At 42.2% G+C, this 19,232-nt stretch overlaps 1 protein-coding gene across 2 annotated transcripts in view; it reads left to right on the forward strand.

The window, feature by feature from the left end:
- Window positions 1-19,232, forward strand: part of ETV5 (ETS variant transcription factor 5) — a 58,819-nt gene that overhangs the window by 27,584 nt on the left and 12,003 nt on the right. For both annotated transcript variants that reach the window (XM_052658289.1, XM_052658361.1), the window contains exons 6-9: window positions 106-235; window positions 1,138-1,428; window positions 13,286-13,545; window positions 15,818-15,874. In XM_052658289.1, coding sequence (XP_052514249.1) covers window positions 106-235; window positions 1,138-1,428; window positions 13,286-13,545; window positions 15,818-15,874 — 738 coding nt within the window. The remainder of the gene's footprint in view (window positions 1-105; window positions 236-1,137; window positions 1,429-13,285; window positions 13,546-15,817; window positions 15,875-19,232) is intronic.

Here is a 19,232-nt window from a genome sequence, read left to right on the forward strand (position 1 = left end):
GTTCCAAGAACAATCAGCTAGTATAGGGTTTGCAGAAGGAAGCATTGTGCTCCCTGTTAATCACTGTCCTCTCTGTCCCTCCCCTCATCCCTCTTCTGATTTCAGTGGTGCTTCATGCCCCACCTCCAACCAAGATCAAACGGGAGCTGCACAGCCCCTCCTCTGAGCTGTCATCCTGTAGCCACGAGCAGGCTCTCGGTGCTAATTATGGAGAAAAGTGCCTCTACAACTATTGGTAAGTGGAGCCAGAGCAAGGCTGGCCAGGAAGTGGCCAGCACGTTGATTGTTTCCAGTATTATTCAGCAGACGCTCAGTGTAGCGCACCCGTCTCTGGTGGCAGTATAATGATCCTCTAGCTGTAGCCAGTCCAAATGGGCTTTGTCTGCATGTAACGTGCAGAACTGTTCAATCAGCCCTTCAGGGGACTGATTTCATGGGGCCCTGAGCCCTCCCAAGGGAAAGAACCCTGAATGCTGGGCTATTTGATCTGTGGCTTCAAGGGAGGGACTGTATGCTCCTTTGTGTCTATCATATGTTAATGTGAACTTTAAGCACCAAAGAAGTAATCTTCACATCAGAATATATGAAGAAAATCCCCATGCCAGTGCCCTTTACTTAAGAATATCCACGCCCCAGGAATGAAGCTTTAATTTTAAATCATTCTTTGCTCTAGAAGATAAACATAGATCTGCCTGAAAAGGGGAGGAGAAGCTTTGTTAAGTGATGTTACAGCAGAAATTTGTCTTTCAAAGGTTCTTGTTCCTGGGAACCCTGGCATTCTTGGGAGAGGGGGGGCAGAAAACTCCCCCAGGACCTAATGTCTCCCCTCATCCATCCACCCCTGCACACGCATACATGGAGAATTCTTTTAGAAAAGGGGAAAAAGGAAACCGGAAGCTGAGGCTAAAATTATCTTTGAGAAGAATCACTAGAAGTGTTAAACAAGTCCCTGTGACGCAGTGTGTTTGTCACTTTTCAGAGGTACAAATATTCCCTCGAGGCTGCCAGCAATTTAACTATGTTAATGCTGTCATTTCCTGGCAACCGTGGGATGCAACCTCGAGTTCTGTTGGACCTGGTGACCACGCTAATGGCTTCATTGCGGCTAAATGGTTCCTTCTCTTTTTCTGTTTACAGTGCCTATGATAGGAAGCCTCCCTCTGGGTTCAAGCCATTAACCCCTCCTACCACCCCTCTGTCTCCCACCCATCAGAATTCCCTATTTCCTCCACCTCAGGCAACTCTGCCCACCTCGGCGGCACATGCCCCTGCAGCTGGCCCAGTCCCAGGTGTGGGCCCCACCCCCACCCCTCATTCGCTTCCGGAACCTGGACCACAGCAGCAAACCTTTGCGGTCCCCCGGCCGCCACATCAGCCCTTGCAGATGCCAAAGATGATGCCTGAAAACCAGTATCCATCAGAACAGAGGTGGGTGCTGATCTGGGCTTCCTTTACCACCTCCTCCCACCTCTCTAACTCCCAGGGAGAAGGGAAGTGGTAGTCACTTACCAGGTACCTATAAAGTTCTCATTCCACTGAGGCATCTTTTGAGGTAGGACTACTAATAATATGAATATGACCTGTTTATATTATCACCCTGGGGCTTCTCTGGTGGCTCAGTGGTAAAGAATCCCCCTTCAGTGCAGGAGACTAGGTTCGATCCCTGGGTCAGGAAGATCCCCCGGAGGAGGGGATGGCAACTCACTCCAGTATTCTTGCCTGGATAAGTCCATAGACAGAGGAGCCTGATGGGGTCGCACAGAGTCAGACATGACTGAGCAACTAAACAACGTATCACCCTGCTCCTAAGGTACTGCAGAGGGGATATAGGCCTTGCAACACCCTAGGAAAGGGAGAGGTGGCTGGTACTCTTTCCCCACTGTAGAAGCAGAGGAAGACGGACCTGCTCGGGATGTTGACCCTGTCTGTCGGTCTTGGCTGAGGGCAGCTTCGCTGGCTCCTCATTGGATACAGCCTGCTAGAATCATACCTTGGTTTATGCTACCCATTAATACTTTACTACCATTTTACTTACGTATTAGGGAAGATTGCTGAGTTATCAGAGGTGTTATTACTCATTTGATTTTAATACATTTTCACAGTAGGGGATTACCTGAGGACTGTATTTTTTTTTTTTTAGGACTGTATTTTTAATTTTCTACTTTTGAGATAGAGATCTTGATTTCACTCCAGGTATTTCTGCATTCTTAATAAGGAAATAGAGGCATCAGAATAACTTGTCCAAAGTGATTCATTCTCAGAAAAACTAAGATGTAAAAGGAATCTACTCTGCAAGCACCAAACTTGACCTCTTAGGTCCCAGCCTTTGAAGTTCATTATCTGTGGTATTCTAGAACCTTGCGTGCTTGTGGCCTTCCCTTAATACAAGATATTCTGGGGGCCTTTTTTATTTCGGTCCCTCTGGAATGAAGTGATAACATAGGCAGGTAGTTATCTGTGGTTACCAATGGCTGCAAGGTGGTAACCGTTGTTTGTCCTTTATTGCTCTGCTTGGGGGAGAGGAAGAATATGTAAGTTATCTTCCTCTGGCCTGGTCCAACCCAGATGCCTGCTGGTATTTAATTGGAGGTCACTATTTCTAGATGAAATGCAGAAAAAAGCAAGTACTCTTGTCTGGTTCCAGTTCCCTTCCCCCTTTGCGGTGAAAGTCACCGTAAAGAACCACGTAATTTGTCTGGTTAGTGTTTATCCCCCTACTGATCCAGGGGCCATGAACACCAATGGTATATGGGGCCTGAGGGGAGAGAGTGTTAACTGTGGGCTGGCTCGGTGGTGGGCCTCAGTTGCCACAGGAAGTCACTTCATCTGAAGGAGGCAGGTACCTCAAAGTGTTTGCTAGTCACTAGCTTGTAATAACAGTTGTACTTCTTTAAGAGAATTTGGAAATTTGGAATTTTAGTGTAGAAATTCCAGGGGTTTTGTTTTTTAAAGCTGGCAACTAATTCAAGTTTAAAACAGCAGTAATACTTTGCAGACTAAACAAAATCTGTGGGCAGAATCACCCCCGAGGCCTGCCAGTTTGTAAACTCAGGCCTGGATACCATTTTTATTTCAATAATTTTGGTTTTGTGTTTTTAAACTGTCTTTTCTGATTGTATGCAGAGATTAGTAATTGAAGAGGTGGGTTGGGGTGGGGTATATATTTTGTATTTGAAATAATTAGCCAACTTTAATTTGTTATACCATATGTAAAGGAAAATCACTTTGTGTTAAATCTCTTATTCATATTTTCCCTTAATCCGTTTCATGTCTAGGGAGCCTGTGTAAACAGGTTGTGTCAATGGCTCACTGAACTGGGGGAGAATCTCCTATTACTAATGCTGCTGGTAGTTATTCATCTTCCTACAGCCCTGGAAGATAGGATGCCTTAGTCTCAGTGATGAAGTAGGTTTGTCTCCAGGCTACCCGGCCTCCTCCCAAAAAGAGGACATTTGATCCCTGTGATTTGAGTGTCTGTCCTCAGGTATCTAAAGGCAGGAGCCAGAAAGTAGATATTTCTTTTAGGAGGCGATTCTTCCCTGAAATCTGCCTTCCATCTTGCACTCACCTCCCCTTACCCTCCGCCCTTAGGAGTGGTGGGTCTGAAATCAAGACCTCACCCACACACAGAGTGATAACTGAGATCCTTGAGAGAACTGAGGTGAAGGGCAGGTGCCTGCATAGATAAAACACAAACAAACATGGGCTCTTGGGCTTCTGTACCAGAGCACTGTATTATCAAGTCTGAAGGTGTACTACAGGAGTCCTCAGTGGGGGATTATTAGTAGTATAGGCTTCTTGCTCTACTCCAGAGATGGAGCTGTGGGTCTGGGGCAGGACCTGGAAATATTACTGTTGTACTTTGAGAAATCATGGTGCACCCCGTCCTCTACGCCCACACCTATTCAACTTTTTTTTTCCCCTAAGAATCAAGTGCCCAGTACTCAATTTTGTTCTTACTGTGCTTGTCTATTATTGAGATAATGATATCTGTGTGATGCAAAATACACCAAAAACATGACAAGCGATTATGCTTATAGATATAGGATTGCACAGAAAATGAGACAAACTAAAATCCCTAGTCCGATTCTGGCTCATACTGTAAAGAATCTGCCTGCGGTGTGGGAGACGCAGGTTCAGTCCCTGGGCTGGGAAGACCGCCTGGAGGAGGGCATGGCTACCTACTCCAGTATTCTGGCCTAGGGAATTCCATGGACAGAGGAGCCTGGCAGTCTATAATCCATAGGGTCACAAAGAGTCGGGCACAACTGAGCCACTAACAACACAATAGAAATTGCAGTCAGGTATGATAAACTTAGTAACTACACATTTAATAACTTATGCCTGCTTGAAAGTGGAGTAGACTAGTTAGAAACTGGAGTTTTTCTTGTGCTTTTAAGTTAGAGGGACTTCAAAATTAGCCTCATAACAAAAATGTGGTATTTTGCAGGATAGAAGGAAATCAGTCTTATCTGAGATTTTCTAAATACCTCTGTAACAAAGGCAAGATAAAAACAAACAAACAAACAAACAAAAACCCCTATCTTACATGTTAAAAAAAAAAAAATCAGACCTCAGAGCATCTAAAGGACTTCCTAAAAGTCACCTAGCCAAATACCAGGTCCTACCTTTAGAAACCAAAAACATAAGTACCCCACTCTGGTCATGCTTACAGGAGAGGGGTTGCTGACAATGTACTAAAAGCTAAGTAAGAGACCTTGAAAAATCCATTTCAACCTTGAATTTTACCCGTTTCTTTAAACTAGCGGGACTTTCTCTTAAAACTACAAAATCCTACTTAATTCCTACATCATTTATCTAAACCCATGTTGTCACACCTTTATTTTTTGTTTTGCTGAGTACCTTATTCCTTCAGTTGAGTAGAACAAGCTCTTTTGAGGTTTAAAAACCATGATGTATACCCCTTTCTTTAGACCATATTTCGCTCGATATCTTGTCTTCAGCGTGTTTATTGACAGTGATTGTTTGCTAAGACTATATAGTCAGTTGCATTCTTAATGTTTTATATGATCAGTATATAATTCTTTACAACTCAAAATTTGTTTTAGGAGATAAATACTAAAAAGCCATGATTTATATTCGTGATTTCCTCCCCCCAAAGAGGAAAAAAATACCATGTAATTTGGCATGTTCAGACATGTTTCATTTACCCTGAAAGACCAGCTGCTCCTTGAAAAGGAGCACTGCTTCTCATTCAACCTTCCCACTCTCATAGGAGTTTATTGTGCTGTTTATAATGTGTACAAAAATCTTCCTATGTTATGCCCATAGTACTGGCCAGATATGCAATAAAGAAAAACTGTTATTCCATCTCATGTCGAGTTCCCCACAGTTCAACTGAAGAGACTCCACTAAGAAATACAGCATCTAGAAATTTTGGGAAAGATTGAAGGCAGGAGGAGGACGGGGAAACAGAGGATAAGATGGTTGGATAGCATCACCAACTCAATGGACATGGGTCTGAGCAAACTTCGGGAGAGAGTGAAGAACAGGGAAGCCTGGTGTACTGTAGTCCATGGGATTGCAAAAAGTTAGACACGACTTAGCGATTTAACAGGAATTTTGAAATCCACTGCACACTCACGTGACAGCAAGAAGCAAAAAATCAAAACGCAAAATTTAAGAAGATACCCCTGATGGGGAAATCGTCTGCTTTGGACTTCCACGGTGGCTCAATGGTGAAGAATTCACCTGCCAGTGCAGGGGACATGGATTCGATCCCTGGTCCTGGGGAGGTCCCACATGGCTCGGAGCAGCTCAGCCCCGTGCAGCACAACTACCGAAGCCCACGTGCCTAGAAGCCTGTGCTCTGCAGTGAGAAAAACCACTGAAACAAGAAGCCCATGCGCTGCAAGAGAGTAGCCCCTGCTCACTTACAACTGGAGAAGGTTCTCGCACAATAATATATTTTTTTTTAACTCCCTTCTTGATGCTCCCTACGGGCAATAGTGTTGCAATAGGCTATCACACTGAAATTGATAGTCAGAACCCAGTCCCCAGAGTCATCAAGAAAGGGTCTGTTGTGTGAATGGCCTATTTGAGAAGGTTCTCTCTGTGATTGTTATCAAAACTTTAGAGCTTAGAGGATGAGCTTACATTTTCTAGAACTGTGATTTAATAGAAGACGACTTATTCACTAAAGATGCTAAAGAGACATAATGTAGGTTTTTGTCTTCTCCTTCCTCTCAAGTCTACCCCTAATTGTTCATTTTTGTCCTTCACAGTTTGTAGTTTTTAGACAGGGCAGAGCCTGACAGTGAGTCACACTTGCAGCCTGTCAGACACATGCCTTTCCATGCACTCCTGTTAACAGCGTGTTCTGTGTGACAGCACAGACCCACTTCACTGTCCGAAACCGAGTTTCATAGACGCTTAATGGAACCTTCATCAGACTGAGCTGTGTACTTCTAGTCAGACATGACTTAGCAACGGTTCAACTATGAGAGGTTTTTTGGGTTCTGCATCTTAAGAGGGCTCATTTTCTGCATTTCCTTATGTTTAAAATAGGGTTGTTTTTGTTCTACCTTTTGTCAAGCTGAAGAAAATTTCCTTCTATCCATAGTATGCTGGGTTTTGTTGTTTTTCTTTTTTAATATGAATACATGTTGAATCTTATCAAATGCTTCTTCTGCCTCTATTGAGATCAGATGAATAGCTCTCCTTTAATTTTTCTATGTGGTGAATTATACTGATTTTATATGAAACCAATCTTATATTCGTGTGATAAACTAAACTTTGTTATGTATAATTATTTATACATTGCTGGGCTAGGTTTTCCAACATGTATTTAGGACTCCTGCATCTGTATTTATGATTGAGAATGATATATAATTTCCCTTTCTTATATTATCCCTGTTGGGTTTTAGCATTGAGGTTATTCTCACCAGATGAGTCGTGATATTTTCCTGTCTATATATTCCAAAATAGCTTGTGTGAAATTGGGGTTTTTTACTACTTGAAATTTTGGAAGAATTTACCAGTACAGCCACTGGGGCCTGATATTTTCTTTGTGGGAAGATTTTTAATGACTGGTTCAGTATCCTCACCTTTTATGGTCTTACTCTGGATTTCTGTTTAGTTGAGTGAATTTAACAAATTTTTCTAGGAATTTGTTTCACAAGTTTTAGAAATTGGTATATGGTGTTCCTGGTGGCTCACTGGTAAAGAATCCGCCTGCCAGTGTAGGAGACGTGGGTTTGATCCCTGATCTGGGAAGATCCCACATGCCACAGAGCAACTAAGACCATGTGCATTAAAAATAAAGAAGTAAAAATCGGCGTAAAGCTGTTCCTAATGTCAGCATGCTGCCATTAGGTCACAAAGAATCAGATGTGACTGAGCAACTGAACAAAAGTGCCCTTTTAACAACCTCTATAGCATCGTCTCTTTATCCGTTTTTCATTTTTTATTCTATTTATCTAGACTGTTAGTCTTAGCAGGTTATATCACTTGTCTTTTCAGTAAATCAACTCTACATTTGCTTGTTCTATTGGATATTTTCTATTTCATTGGTTTCTGCTCCTACTGAAATTTTCTATATTTTTTATTTATTCTGTTTTAGCTTCTTTGGTTGGCTAACTTGTAGCTTCTTTATATTCTAAATACATGACCAAATAAGATTTCTCCTAAGGCTGGGGTGACCATACCTTCAGTTTTTCCTGGCTCACATAGCTTGTGAAAGTAATTCCTGATAGCTTTTCTTTTTAATCCCCAAAATACCCTGGTTACAAGTGATCGATTATTTGATCTCCCTACACAAGTCCTGCTTTAGCTATACCCCACAAGTTCTGGCATCTGGTATTTTAAAAATTCAGTTTCAAGTATTTATTATTTCTTCAGTCCTAGAGTTCTTCAAATGTATATTTCTGAATTTCCAAACTTAAGTTTTCTAGCTGCTTGGACTGTATAATATTTAAATGTCATCAAGAAGGTATTTAAAAGCAATTATAGAAACAATTGTATGAATAATATAGGCTCTGGAGTTGAACGGATTAACAGATCTGGAATTGAATCCCAACTCTGCTGCTTCCTATCTGTATGACCTCAGGGAGGCATTTAACTTTCCCAAGCTTTGGTTTCTTTATCTGAAAATGGGAGACTACTGGATACTTACCACATAGAATCATTGGGTGACTTAATCACATTGGCATAGGGAAAGTACTCAAATGTTAGCTTCCATGACAATCTTGTTTGAAAAATCACTTTTATGTTCCATAAAGAAAACTACTAAAGGAATCTTCCTAAAATGATATAGATACTATTACCTAGAAACTTACTTTTAGCTCTTTGTTAAAAGTTTTAAAAATGTAAAGTTCTCTACCCCTAATCTTTTCATCTTTAGACTCATTAATGTTGTATACATAAAAACTAATACTTTTACTATCTAATCTCCTGGAAAGATCTTGTGTTTACATCACCTTCCATATTTGACCTTGAAAAATCAAATATCTAGGCCTTTAAAAGGCATACTTGCTTCCTCATCTCTGTGTTCTGTCACAGTTTGGATGGGCCAATTCGAGTTTAATTGCCGACAGGCCTCACACAAAGTTCTGAGAGCTGTTTCAGAGCTCTTTGGTGGGCTTTCAGGGACAGCGTTTGGGTTTTCTTTTGCAACAGTGCCTGGCTCTTGGTATATGGCAGGAAAATAAATATTAATTGAAATTGGGTGGCACGATGCCACCCGGAATAAAAATCAGCATTCTCTTTCTGAGAAAGTAGACTAGAGGCTGTCTAGGTAGCAAGGGAACGCTTGTGTGTTTGAAGGTCTCCCAGTTCCTTAAGATCTTCTGTACCATTTTGCATAATTTCTGAAAATAGCTTGTGGCAGGCTGTGGAGAGGAGGTTGGATAGTTGATGTTTGAGGGTAATGGTATCTAAGAACCTAGCAGTGTGCCGGGACCTTTTACATGGGTTGTCTTATGTAACCTTTACAACAGATCTTTGGGACAAGTAACCTGATTGTTCTTACTTTCCTGATGAGGAAACTGAGGCTCAGAGCAGTTATATAACTAGCTCTGTGACCTTGGGTCAGTAAGTGATAAAGATTGGATTTCAGCCCAGGATGCGCCAACTTTGCAGCCAGAGCCTCTTTTACCGAGCTGTGCTGCTTCGCTATTTTCGATTTTTGCTTTGCTCTAGTGGGAATATTAAGTACGTGGTGGTTGTTTCTTGGCCAGTTTTCCATATCATTTCAGCTGGCCTCTGAACCGCTCACTCCTTCACCGGGCACCCAGAGCCACTGTGTAGCCTTCGTTGAATCCACACTTTTCTCCTTTTTTTCTCTAAGTATTGTGTTTACTCTGTGTTGGCAGCAGAAACCAAAAAGGAAATGCAGAAAAAGCATCTAACGGTTTTCATAATGTAAACCAAATGTTGGTAGCGTGGGTGAGCTCTGGGAGGAAAGGCGCTATATAAGTCTGACAAATAAATAAATAACTGGTTCTTTAAATAAACTGGCACTGAGAAAGCCTTAATCTGTAACCTATTGAATATAGGCTTGCTCAGTAGTCAGAAGTGTCCTTTTGCTCACCAACTGTGAGTTCATGATGGCCTGAGCTCTGTTGGGATAACGGATGGGGGTGGAGGGTGGGGTGGCTAGTCAGGGGAGGAAGAGGTCTGTTAGGAACCAAGCCTTCCCTCCTTGGAAAATGATTGCCTGCCTCAGTAAACAACAGGCATCTCTGTCGTAGCTGTACTATGTATACAACACATTCTCAGCTACTTCAAAAGGATTGCGGGAAGGGGGTTCAAATGAAGGTCAGTGGTTGAAGTGCACAGAATGTATTTTGAGGACAAGAACTGAATTACTTTACTAATTTCTGCAAATAAAAGCTGTTATCGGCAGCAAGCTCGGAGAGAAATCTTTCTTCCAAATATGCTGGTTTTATGACCTACCCTTAAGCTGCCCTTTGCCACTCCTGCTCTCTCAAAATAAACCAGGACAAGCCAATCCCAGTTGTAGAATGTGTTCCACAGATCCCAGGCCTGTAAGCTTCATACATCCTTAAAGTTATGCTGCAGGGAGGGGATGAAGGTTGCTGGCTGGTACCCATGGAAGCACCTTTTCCTGAGGGCATCAGACTAGGCCAACTCTAGAGTTTCATTCTGGAAACTGAGAAGATGAGCGCTGAGCGGAAGTGAAGTGATGGGCCGCCAGCTGCACTGGCTCTGGTTACAGAGCGGAGTTGGTTCCGTGCCATCTCAGAGCCATCAAGGAAGCGATTTGGGGAGGTCACCTTGGAAGGTGCTAGGAAGGCTGCAGAGGCAGGAGGGGAGGAAACATGGACAGTGGGTGCCCTTGTTATTGTTCTTACTGGCATAAGCTCTGCGTACTTCAATGAAAATAAGCCTAAAAGAGTATCTTTACTTTCCTGCCCACTTCAGGATTTTCTTTACAAAATCAGGTTTGTAGCCTGTTGCTGGTGCCTGTATTCTAAATATCAAGCCTAAACACAAGTTTCAGATTTATACTTCAAAGACCATGTGCAAGGAATAGTAACCTTGAAACTCAGCATTCCTGATTGACAGTCCACTGTCACAGCATTCAGTACCCCCTGATCCTTAGAGTTCATAAAACTTGTTTCAGTAATTTCATCAGGCAGACCCTGATGCTTTTGGTATAAAAGGATAAATGTATGTAAAATAGTTTGGGGATCTTCCTGTTATAAAGGATCTTGTGGTACTGCTACTGGTAAGATAGTAAAGACTCAGAGAGCGAGCCCTGATTTAAAATGTTTTATTCTGCACACGAATCTCTTCACTAAAATTTTAAATCTTGATGTTCTAAAAATCTGTTGGCCCTTCAGTTCAGTTCAGTCGCTCAGTCGTGTCTGACTCTTTGCGACCCCATGAATTACAGCACGCCAGGTCTCCCTGTCCATCACCATCTCCCGGAGTTCACTCAGACTCACGTCCATCGAGTCTGTGATGCCATCTAGCCATCTCATCCTCTGTCATCCCCTTTTCCTCCTGCCCCCAATCCCTCCCAGCATCAGAGTCTTTTCCAATGAGTCAGTTCTTCACATGAGGTGGCCAAAGTAGTGGAGTTTCAGCTTTAGCATCAGTCCTTCCAAAGAAATCCCAGAGCTGATCTCCTTGCAGTCCAAGGGACTCTCAAGAGTCTTCTCCAACACCACAGTTCAAAAGCATCAATTATTCGGCTCTCGGCTTTCTTCACAGTTCAACTCTCGCATCCATACATGACCACTGGAAAAAGCCTTGGCAAAGTAATGTCTCTGCTTTTTAATATGCTCTCTAGGTTGCTCATAACTTTTCTTCCAAGGAGTAGGCGTCTTTTAATTTCATGGCTGCAGTCACCATTTTTTGGAGCCCAAAAAATAAAGTCTGACACTGTTTCCACTGTTTCCCCATCTATTTCCCATGAAGTGATAGGACCAGATGCCATGATCTTCGTTTTCTGAATGTTGAGCTTTAAGCCAACTTTTTCACTCTCCTCTTTCACTTTCATCAAGAGGCTTTTTAGTTCCTCTTCACTTTCTGCCATAGGGTGGTGTCATCTGCATATCTGAGGTTATCGATATTTCTGCCGGCAATCTTGATTCCAGCTTGTGCTTCTTCCAGCCCAGCGTTTCTCATGATGTTCTCTGCATAGAAGTTAAATAAGCAGGGTGACAATATACAGCCTTGATGCACTCCTTTTCATATTTGGAACCAGTCTGTTGTTCCATGTCCAGTTCTACCTGTTGCTTCCTGACCTGCATACAGGTTTCTCAAGAGGCAGGTCAGGTGGTCTGCTATTCCCATCTCTTTCAGAATTTTCCACAGTTTATTGTGATCCACACAGTCAGAGGCCCTTAGATGTCACAAATTGATTCAGATCAAGTTATTTGCTTCAAGCTATTGATAGGATTCAAACTAAAAGTAGAGAGTAAGACCTTATAGGCTTACATTGTTGATTTTTAGACTTATTTTGATTACTGATGAAGTTGAACTTTGTTTATGCCATTTGCATTTCTTTAGTGATTTCCCTATTTGTGTTCTTTATCCATTTTTTTCTGTTGGCATGTCCATCTTTTATTAATTTCCCCCACCGCAATCTGTATTCTTTTATTCTCTCGCTTTGCAACATTCTTGAATTGGGGGTAGGTTTTCTTTCTATAGGCTACTAAGAATACAAAGCATGGCCCTTGTATCAAACCGTATGAACATTGCTATAGCTGCTAGAGATTTTCTGTTTAATTTGGGGTCTTATTTCTTGTATTTTCTATTACAGAATTATTCCCACAGTTTGTTTTTCTTTAGGTTTTGTTTCTGGTGTTTGACTTGCAGAAATTTATGCAAGGATACATACCCATGTTTATCTTGATTTCTGCTATTGGTATGATATCTAGAAAGGTTTTTCCTCTGCCCCAAGATTATTTTTTCTTCATATATGTTTACTATCATGGTTTCACATTGAAATCTTTATATAAAATTTATTTTGGCATATGGTATAAAACAGGGATCTTTCCCCAAACTTATTTGAAATGCTAACCTTGACAAGTAGAAAATTTTGGAATATTCTTGATTTATTCTAAGTTTGTGACTTAGTCGATCCTTTGACATACATTTCATTCTTTGTATTCCAATTGTTGTGGCTTAATATTTGTCCATATCTAGTAGAGCATTATTTCACAATCATTTAAATAAAATTAGAATCATTTTGTTGAATTGGTTGGGAAGGCATTGCTTTTATAGAATAATTTTCAATGAGTGAAAACTTTCCAAGTCCTAAACATTTTATCTTTAATTAGATCTCTTGCTCAGAAAAGTTTTATTGAATAGCCTACACATTTTGTGATTTTTTCTTAGGGATTTTGTTTTTGATTGCTATTACATATGGCTTTTTTTTTTTAGAACTATGTTTTCTAACTGGATATTTCTGGTTAAATGTTCTTTGGTCTTTAAAAATTAATTGTCTACAGATGAGTGAATGAATCAATGAACAAACATAATCTAATGTTAGTGATATTTGCAAATAGTTGTTTTATATATTCAGATACATAATTTGGCTCAACTATACACATAGACTATGCATGAAGTAAAAACGCACAGAAAATAAACCATGATGTAGTATTTTTTTTTTTTTTTTTGCTGGTCCCTGACTCACGAGGTTTAAAATGTGTGATATAATTTTGGGGAAAAGGATGAAATATCCAGAAATAAGCATTAATGAGTACTTTGAATTTGTAATCCTCAATGCTAAAATCATAGTAGGTATTCATCCTATTCTTACTTAAACAGTGCAACTTCTTTCTTCTTGCAGATTTCAGAGACAGCTGTCTGAACCCTGCCACCCCTTCCCCCCTCAGTCAGGAGTTCCTGGAGATAATCGCCCTAATTACCACCGGCAAATGTCAGAACCTATTGTTCCTGCAGCTCCCCCACCCCCTCAGGGATTCAAACAAGAATACCATGACCCACTCTATGAACATGGGGTCCCAGGCATGCCTGGTCCCCCAGCACATGGGTTCCAGTCACCAATGGGAATCAAGCAGGAGCCCCGGGATTACTGCGTTGATTCAGGTGAGCATAACATCATACGATTCCTTTCTTCATCATTTCATTCATTTGTCTGGTTGTTACTGAGTGCCTTCTGCGTGCAGGACTTTGGGGACTAGTTTTCTAAAATTTGCCCTCAAAGAAGTTAGGAGCTACTACAGCAAATATGTTTATGCATAACTTAATACAAAACAGAAAAGTCATGCAAATGGTAGGAAGCACAGTAGATATTCAGATGTCATGCAGAGTATACCTGAGTCCATACCTAAAGATTGCTGGCACCCAGCCTTCAGTTCAGTCACTCAGTCGTGTATGACTCTTTGCAACCATGAACTGCAGCACGCCAGGCCTCCTTATCCATCATCAACTCCCGGAGTCCACCCAAACCCATGTTCATTGAATTGGTGATGCCATCCGACCATCTCATCCTCTGTCGTCCCCTTCTCCTCCTGCCCTCAATCTTTCCCAGCTTCAGGGTCTTTTCCAATGAGTCAGCTCTTCGCATCAGGTGGCCAAAATATTGGAGTTTCAGCTTCAACATCAGTCCTTCCAGTGAACACCCAGGACTGATCTCCTTTAGGATGAACTAGTTGGATCTCTTTTCAGCCCAAGGGACTCTCAAGAGTCTTCTCCAACACCAAAGTTCAAAAGCATCGATTCTTCTGTGCTCAGCTTTCTTTATAGTCCAACTCTCACATCCGTACATGACCACTGGAAAAACCATAGCCTTGACTAGACGGACCTTTGTTGGCAAAGTAATGTCTCTGCTTTTTAATATGCTATCTAGGTTGGTCATAACTTTCCTTCCAAGGAGTAAGCGTCTTTTAATATCATGGCTGCAATCACCACCTCCAGTGATTTTGGAGCCCAGAAAAATAAAGTCAGCCACTGTTTCCCCATCTATTTGCTATGAAGTGATGGGACCGGATGCCATGATCTTCGTTTTCTGAATGTTGAGCTTTAAGCCAACTTTTTCAGTCTCCTCTTTCACTTTCATCAGAGGCTTTTTAGCTCCTCTTCACTTTCTGCCATAAGGGTGGTGTCATCTGCATAGGCTATTGATATTTCTCCCAGCAATCTTGATTCCAGCTTGTGCTTCCTCCAGCCCAGCGTTTCTCACGATGCCCTTTAAGGCCTGTTATCTTAAAGTCACTGGACAAAGGATATTTCTGCATGTTAGTCTTGCCTCTAGTTTTGTGACCTTTTTTGAATACAATGACCCATTGAACTCCCAATGTAAGTATAGAAGAGTCCACACGTAGGACGGGACTCTATTGTTGAGTAGTGTTCTGAGAAAGTGTCTGGTTTGTCACGGCTGTGTGGGATCTGGGTATGCCATGGAAAAGTTTGTCCTGTTGGTTGCTTCATAGGAGTCACTACTCTGTTGCAGTACTCTCATCTGGGAAAATTCCTGTGTCCTTCAGCTGCCAGTGTACATAGGGAGAGATGTAACATCTTGAAACACCTATCGTTTGCTTTTGGGCTTCTTGTCTAGAAAGTTAAACACAAAGTTCCAGTTGTCTTTGGGGGTCCTTTTTACCCCCACTCACACATTCACTGATTACCCATCTTGTAGGCCAAGCTTATCAAATGAGATCATTAATGGAAAGAGTGGGAATTTTGCAGCTTGCACGTTTAGAAACTCTTCCCTCTTCTTTCAGTTCAGTCGCTCAGTCGTGTCCGACTCTTTCTGACCCCATGAATTGCAGCACGCCAGGCCTCCCTGTCCATCACCAACTCCCAGAGTTCACTCAAACTCATGTCCATCGAGTTGGTGATGCCATCCAGCCATCTCATTCTCTGTCATCCCCTTCTCCTCCTGCCCCCAACCCCTCCCAGCAGTCAACTCTTCACATGAGGTGGCCAAAGTATTGAAGTTTCAGCTTTAGCATCATTCCTTCCAAAGAACACCCAGGACTGATCTTTAGAATGAACTGGTTGGATCTCCTTGTAGTCCAAGGGACTCTCAAGAGTCTTCTCCAACACCACAGTTCAAAAGCATCAATTCTTCGGTGCTCAGCTTTCTTCACAGTCCAACTTTCACATCCATACATGCCCACTGGAAAAACCATAGCCTTGACTAGACGGACCTTTGTTGGCAAAGTAATGTCTCTGCTTCGTTTTCTTTATTTCCTCTTATTTTAGATTTTTTTTAGTTGGGGGCACAAAACAGGGATGGTACCCCTTTCCCAAGACAAGGCCAGAAAGACATGATCTTGGAGCTGGAGGTTTAAGGGCTTTCCCTCTGCCACTTTCAGCTGCAGAGACCATTGACAGGAGTGTGTTTCTCTTTCAGAAGTGCCTAACTGCCAGTCCTACATGAGAGGAGGTTACTTCTCTGGTAGCCATGAAGGTAAGTAGCTCTTTAAGAGATTATAATATTCAAGGAAGCTCAAAGTGGCTCAGTTTCCAAGCTAAGATTTGAGATCATAGTTCAAACCTTCCTTAGCTCGTGAACATGAGCGCTCACTGATTGTGATCCCCAGTCATCTTGCACACAGAGTTTGAGGCACACTCCTGACCTGTGAGGGCTGCCATCCTTTTCAGTAGTAATGACCCTAACTTTTGAGAAAGAAAGTGAACTGCCTGGTTTCTACTTTTCCATGCAAGGAGGCCATACAGCTGTGGATAACACTATCTAAACTGGAACTTAGGAACCACGTCATGATCTTCAGGACTTCTTTTAAACATTGAAACAGGGAAGGATTTCTTTCTTAGAACGGTTCCTCAGAAGTATGTCCTATTTTCTGTCATGCACATCTCTAAGTGTCTAGAGCAGTGTGATTCTCCAAACCTGCAGCATCAGCTTCACCTGAGACTTGCTAGACATACAGATTTTCAGGCCCCACTCCAGACCTGCTGAATCAGTCTCCAGGGGTAGGGCCCAGCTCTGTATTCCAACAGGCCCTCCAGGCAAGCATGATGCACCCTCACATTCAGTTCAGTTCAGTCACTCAGTCATGTCTGACTCTTTTGCGACCCCATGAATCGCAGCACGCCAGGCCTCCCTGTCCATCACCAACTCCGGAGTTTACGCAAACTCATGTCCATCGAGTTGGTGATGCCATCCAGCCATCTCATCCTCTGTCGTCCCTTTCTCCTCCTGCCTCCAATCCCTCCCAGCATCTGGGTCTTTTCAAATGAGTCAGCTCTTCGCATGAGGTGGCCAAAGTACTGGAGCTTCAGCTTCAGCATCATTCCTTCCAAAGAACACCCAGGACTGATTTCCTTTGGGATGGACTGGTTGGATCTCCTTGCAGTCCAAGGGACTCTCAAGAGTCTTCTCCAACACCACAGTTCAAAAGCCATCAATTCTTCGGCGCTCAGCCTTCTTCACAGCCCAACTCTCACATCCATACATGACTACTGGAAAAACCATAGCCTTGACTAGACAGACCTTTGTTGGCAAAGTAATGTCTCTGCTTTTTAACATACTGTCTAGGTTGGTCATAACTTTCCTTCCAGGAGTAAGCGCCTTTTAGTTTCATGAGAGAGCTACTAGAGCTGTGAGGCTTAGGTTTGGCTGCACGTTAGGATCACCTGCGTGCATGTGCGCTCGGTCCCTCAGTTATGTCCGACTCTGCAACCCCATGGACTCTAGCCCGCCAGACTCCTCTGTCCAACGAATTCTCCAGGCAAGAATACTGGAGTGCGTTGCTATTTCCTCCTTTAGGGGATCTTCCTGAGCCAGGGATCAAACCCACGTGTCTTACATCTTCTACTTTGATAGGCGGGTTCTTTACCGCTGCACTACCTGAGAATCCCTAGAATCACCTGGGGAGCTGTTAAAACTTCTGGTGTCCAGGCTTCACCCAGAGCAACTAAATCAGAAATTCTAGGATGGAGCTTGGGCATTAGTAATTTGTGAAGCTCCCTGGGCGATTCTGTTGTGTCCAGGGATGACAACCACTGTTCTAGAGTTTTGAAAGAGCTAGTTTGAAAGAGCTGGTAAATCAGCACTGGCTGGTTATTATGAGTGATTTGGTTCACAAGAGTGATCTCTATGGGTGGCTGCCTCCCAGTGACTTGGTTGGAAGGGAGACCAAGTGTGGCTGCCATGGGCACCCAGGGATATTCTGAGTGGGTGTCCAGCCCTGGGAAGGAAGGGCTGTCTGCTGGACCTCTGTGATGGGTACACATGTGTAGTAGGGCTCTCTTCCAGGTTCCCAAATGTTTCTGCAGCAGTTGATGTCTGCAGCAGGTGAACTAGGAAAGAGGAAAACACTTTGCATAATTACAACATTTAAAGAGCCGCATGCTCTTAAAGGAAATACTTTTAGTAAGGCGTTGGGGCTGCTTACTACACACAGTATCTGGCGAGCTTGTGTTTTCCCCCACTTCTTCCCTGACCCCACACACATCGACGTAGTTTCAAAGATATCGGCATTCTTAATTGCTCTAAATTACCCTGACACAGTTTTCTCTCCTTATACAGGCTTGACCACAGATGCCCGTGAAAGTTAGTAAGACAAGTGTTTCTGATTGGCATCTGTGATTACTAAGATAGCCATCCTGCCTTAGCATTCACCTGGAATCTTTACATACTATTTTGAATCTTTGATTTCCACTTTGCCCCTCAAACAGGTTCTTCCTTCCTGCCACCTTTGAGTGATTAGATGGTTGTGACCACAACTGATGCAACTGCTGTGCAAATTCAACTGACAAATTCACTTAAACCAACAGCATCTTCCAGATGTTTTAGAGAACCACATGTGGCAATGACTAGAAACCACAAAATATACCAGAACGATACTCATGGGCAGGGCTTCATCTGATTAGTTTGAAAACCAAACCTAGAATTTAATCTAGGTTTACATTTTTTCCCCTATATACTGTGAGTGTATTATGCTCAAAAAAAAAGCTCTAAATATAAGATAGCAATTTTGGCAGGTGTGTAAACTTTGTAGTTAACTTTTGACTTTATGTTAAGGCTGTTAAAACATCAGAGTAGCAAAATTCATGTAGAAAGTTGGGAAATACATAGCTTCCCAACAGCCAAGGCAGAAAATATGAAGCATGATGGATTATGCAATTCTTAATATAAATTATGACAGTTTGTTGTCAGTTTCCTAGTACCAAACTGGAAAATTATAGGAGTCCCTGAGAAGTTAGCATTGCATTCTTAAATCTTTTAATGGAAAACTGTAGATTCCTTCATATTTATTTCAATAGTTATAGAGCAACTTATGTAGTAGGTGCAATAAGAATGCTAAGGTATTCAGAATATGGTCCTTACCCTCTAGAAACTTCCATGACAGAATAAGGTAAGTGCTGTTAAGAGATTAACTAGAGAGATTTATCATAATGTGCAAGTCCTTACTGTCTTGATTTCTTTTAACTATCCTGCATTGCGCTCCTATGTACTGGGAGCTGTTCTTAAGCTCTCTGTTGTAAGGATAAATCAGTCAATGAACAGAATATATATCAACTCATTAAATTCTCACTAACAAGCCTGTAAGGTAGGAATTATCTTCCACAATCCTTCGATGAGAAAAATGGAGCACTGAGAGATTAATTTGTTCTATGCCACACAGTTAACCTAGGTCCAATCAGTCTGGCTTCAGGGCCCATGCTCTTCACATTACACCATGTTTTTTGGGGTTTTTTGTTTTTGTTTTTTTTGCCTACTTTGTCATCTGTCTCCACCAGTTGGGATGCAAGCTCCATTAGAGCAAGCACCGAGTCTAACCTCTTCTCTAGCACAAACATAT

This window comes from Budorcas taxicolor, chromosome 1 (assembly GCF_023091745.1).
Source record: "Budorcas taxicolor isolate Tak-1 chromosome 1, Takin1.1, whole genome shotgun sequence".
Classification (NCBI taxonomy): Eukaryota; Metazoa; Chordata; class Mammalia; order Artiodactyla; family Bovidae; genus Budorcas; species Budorcas taxicolor.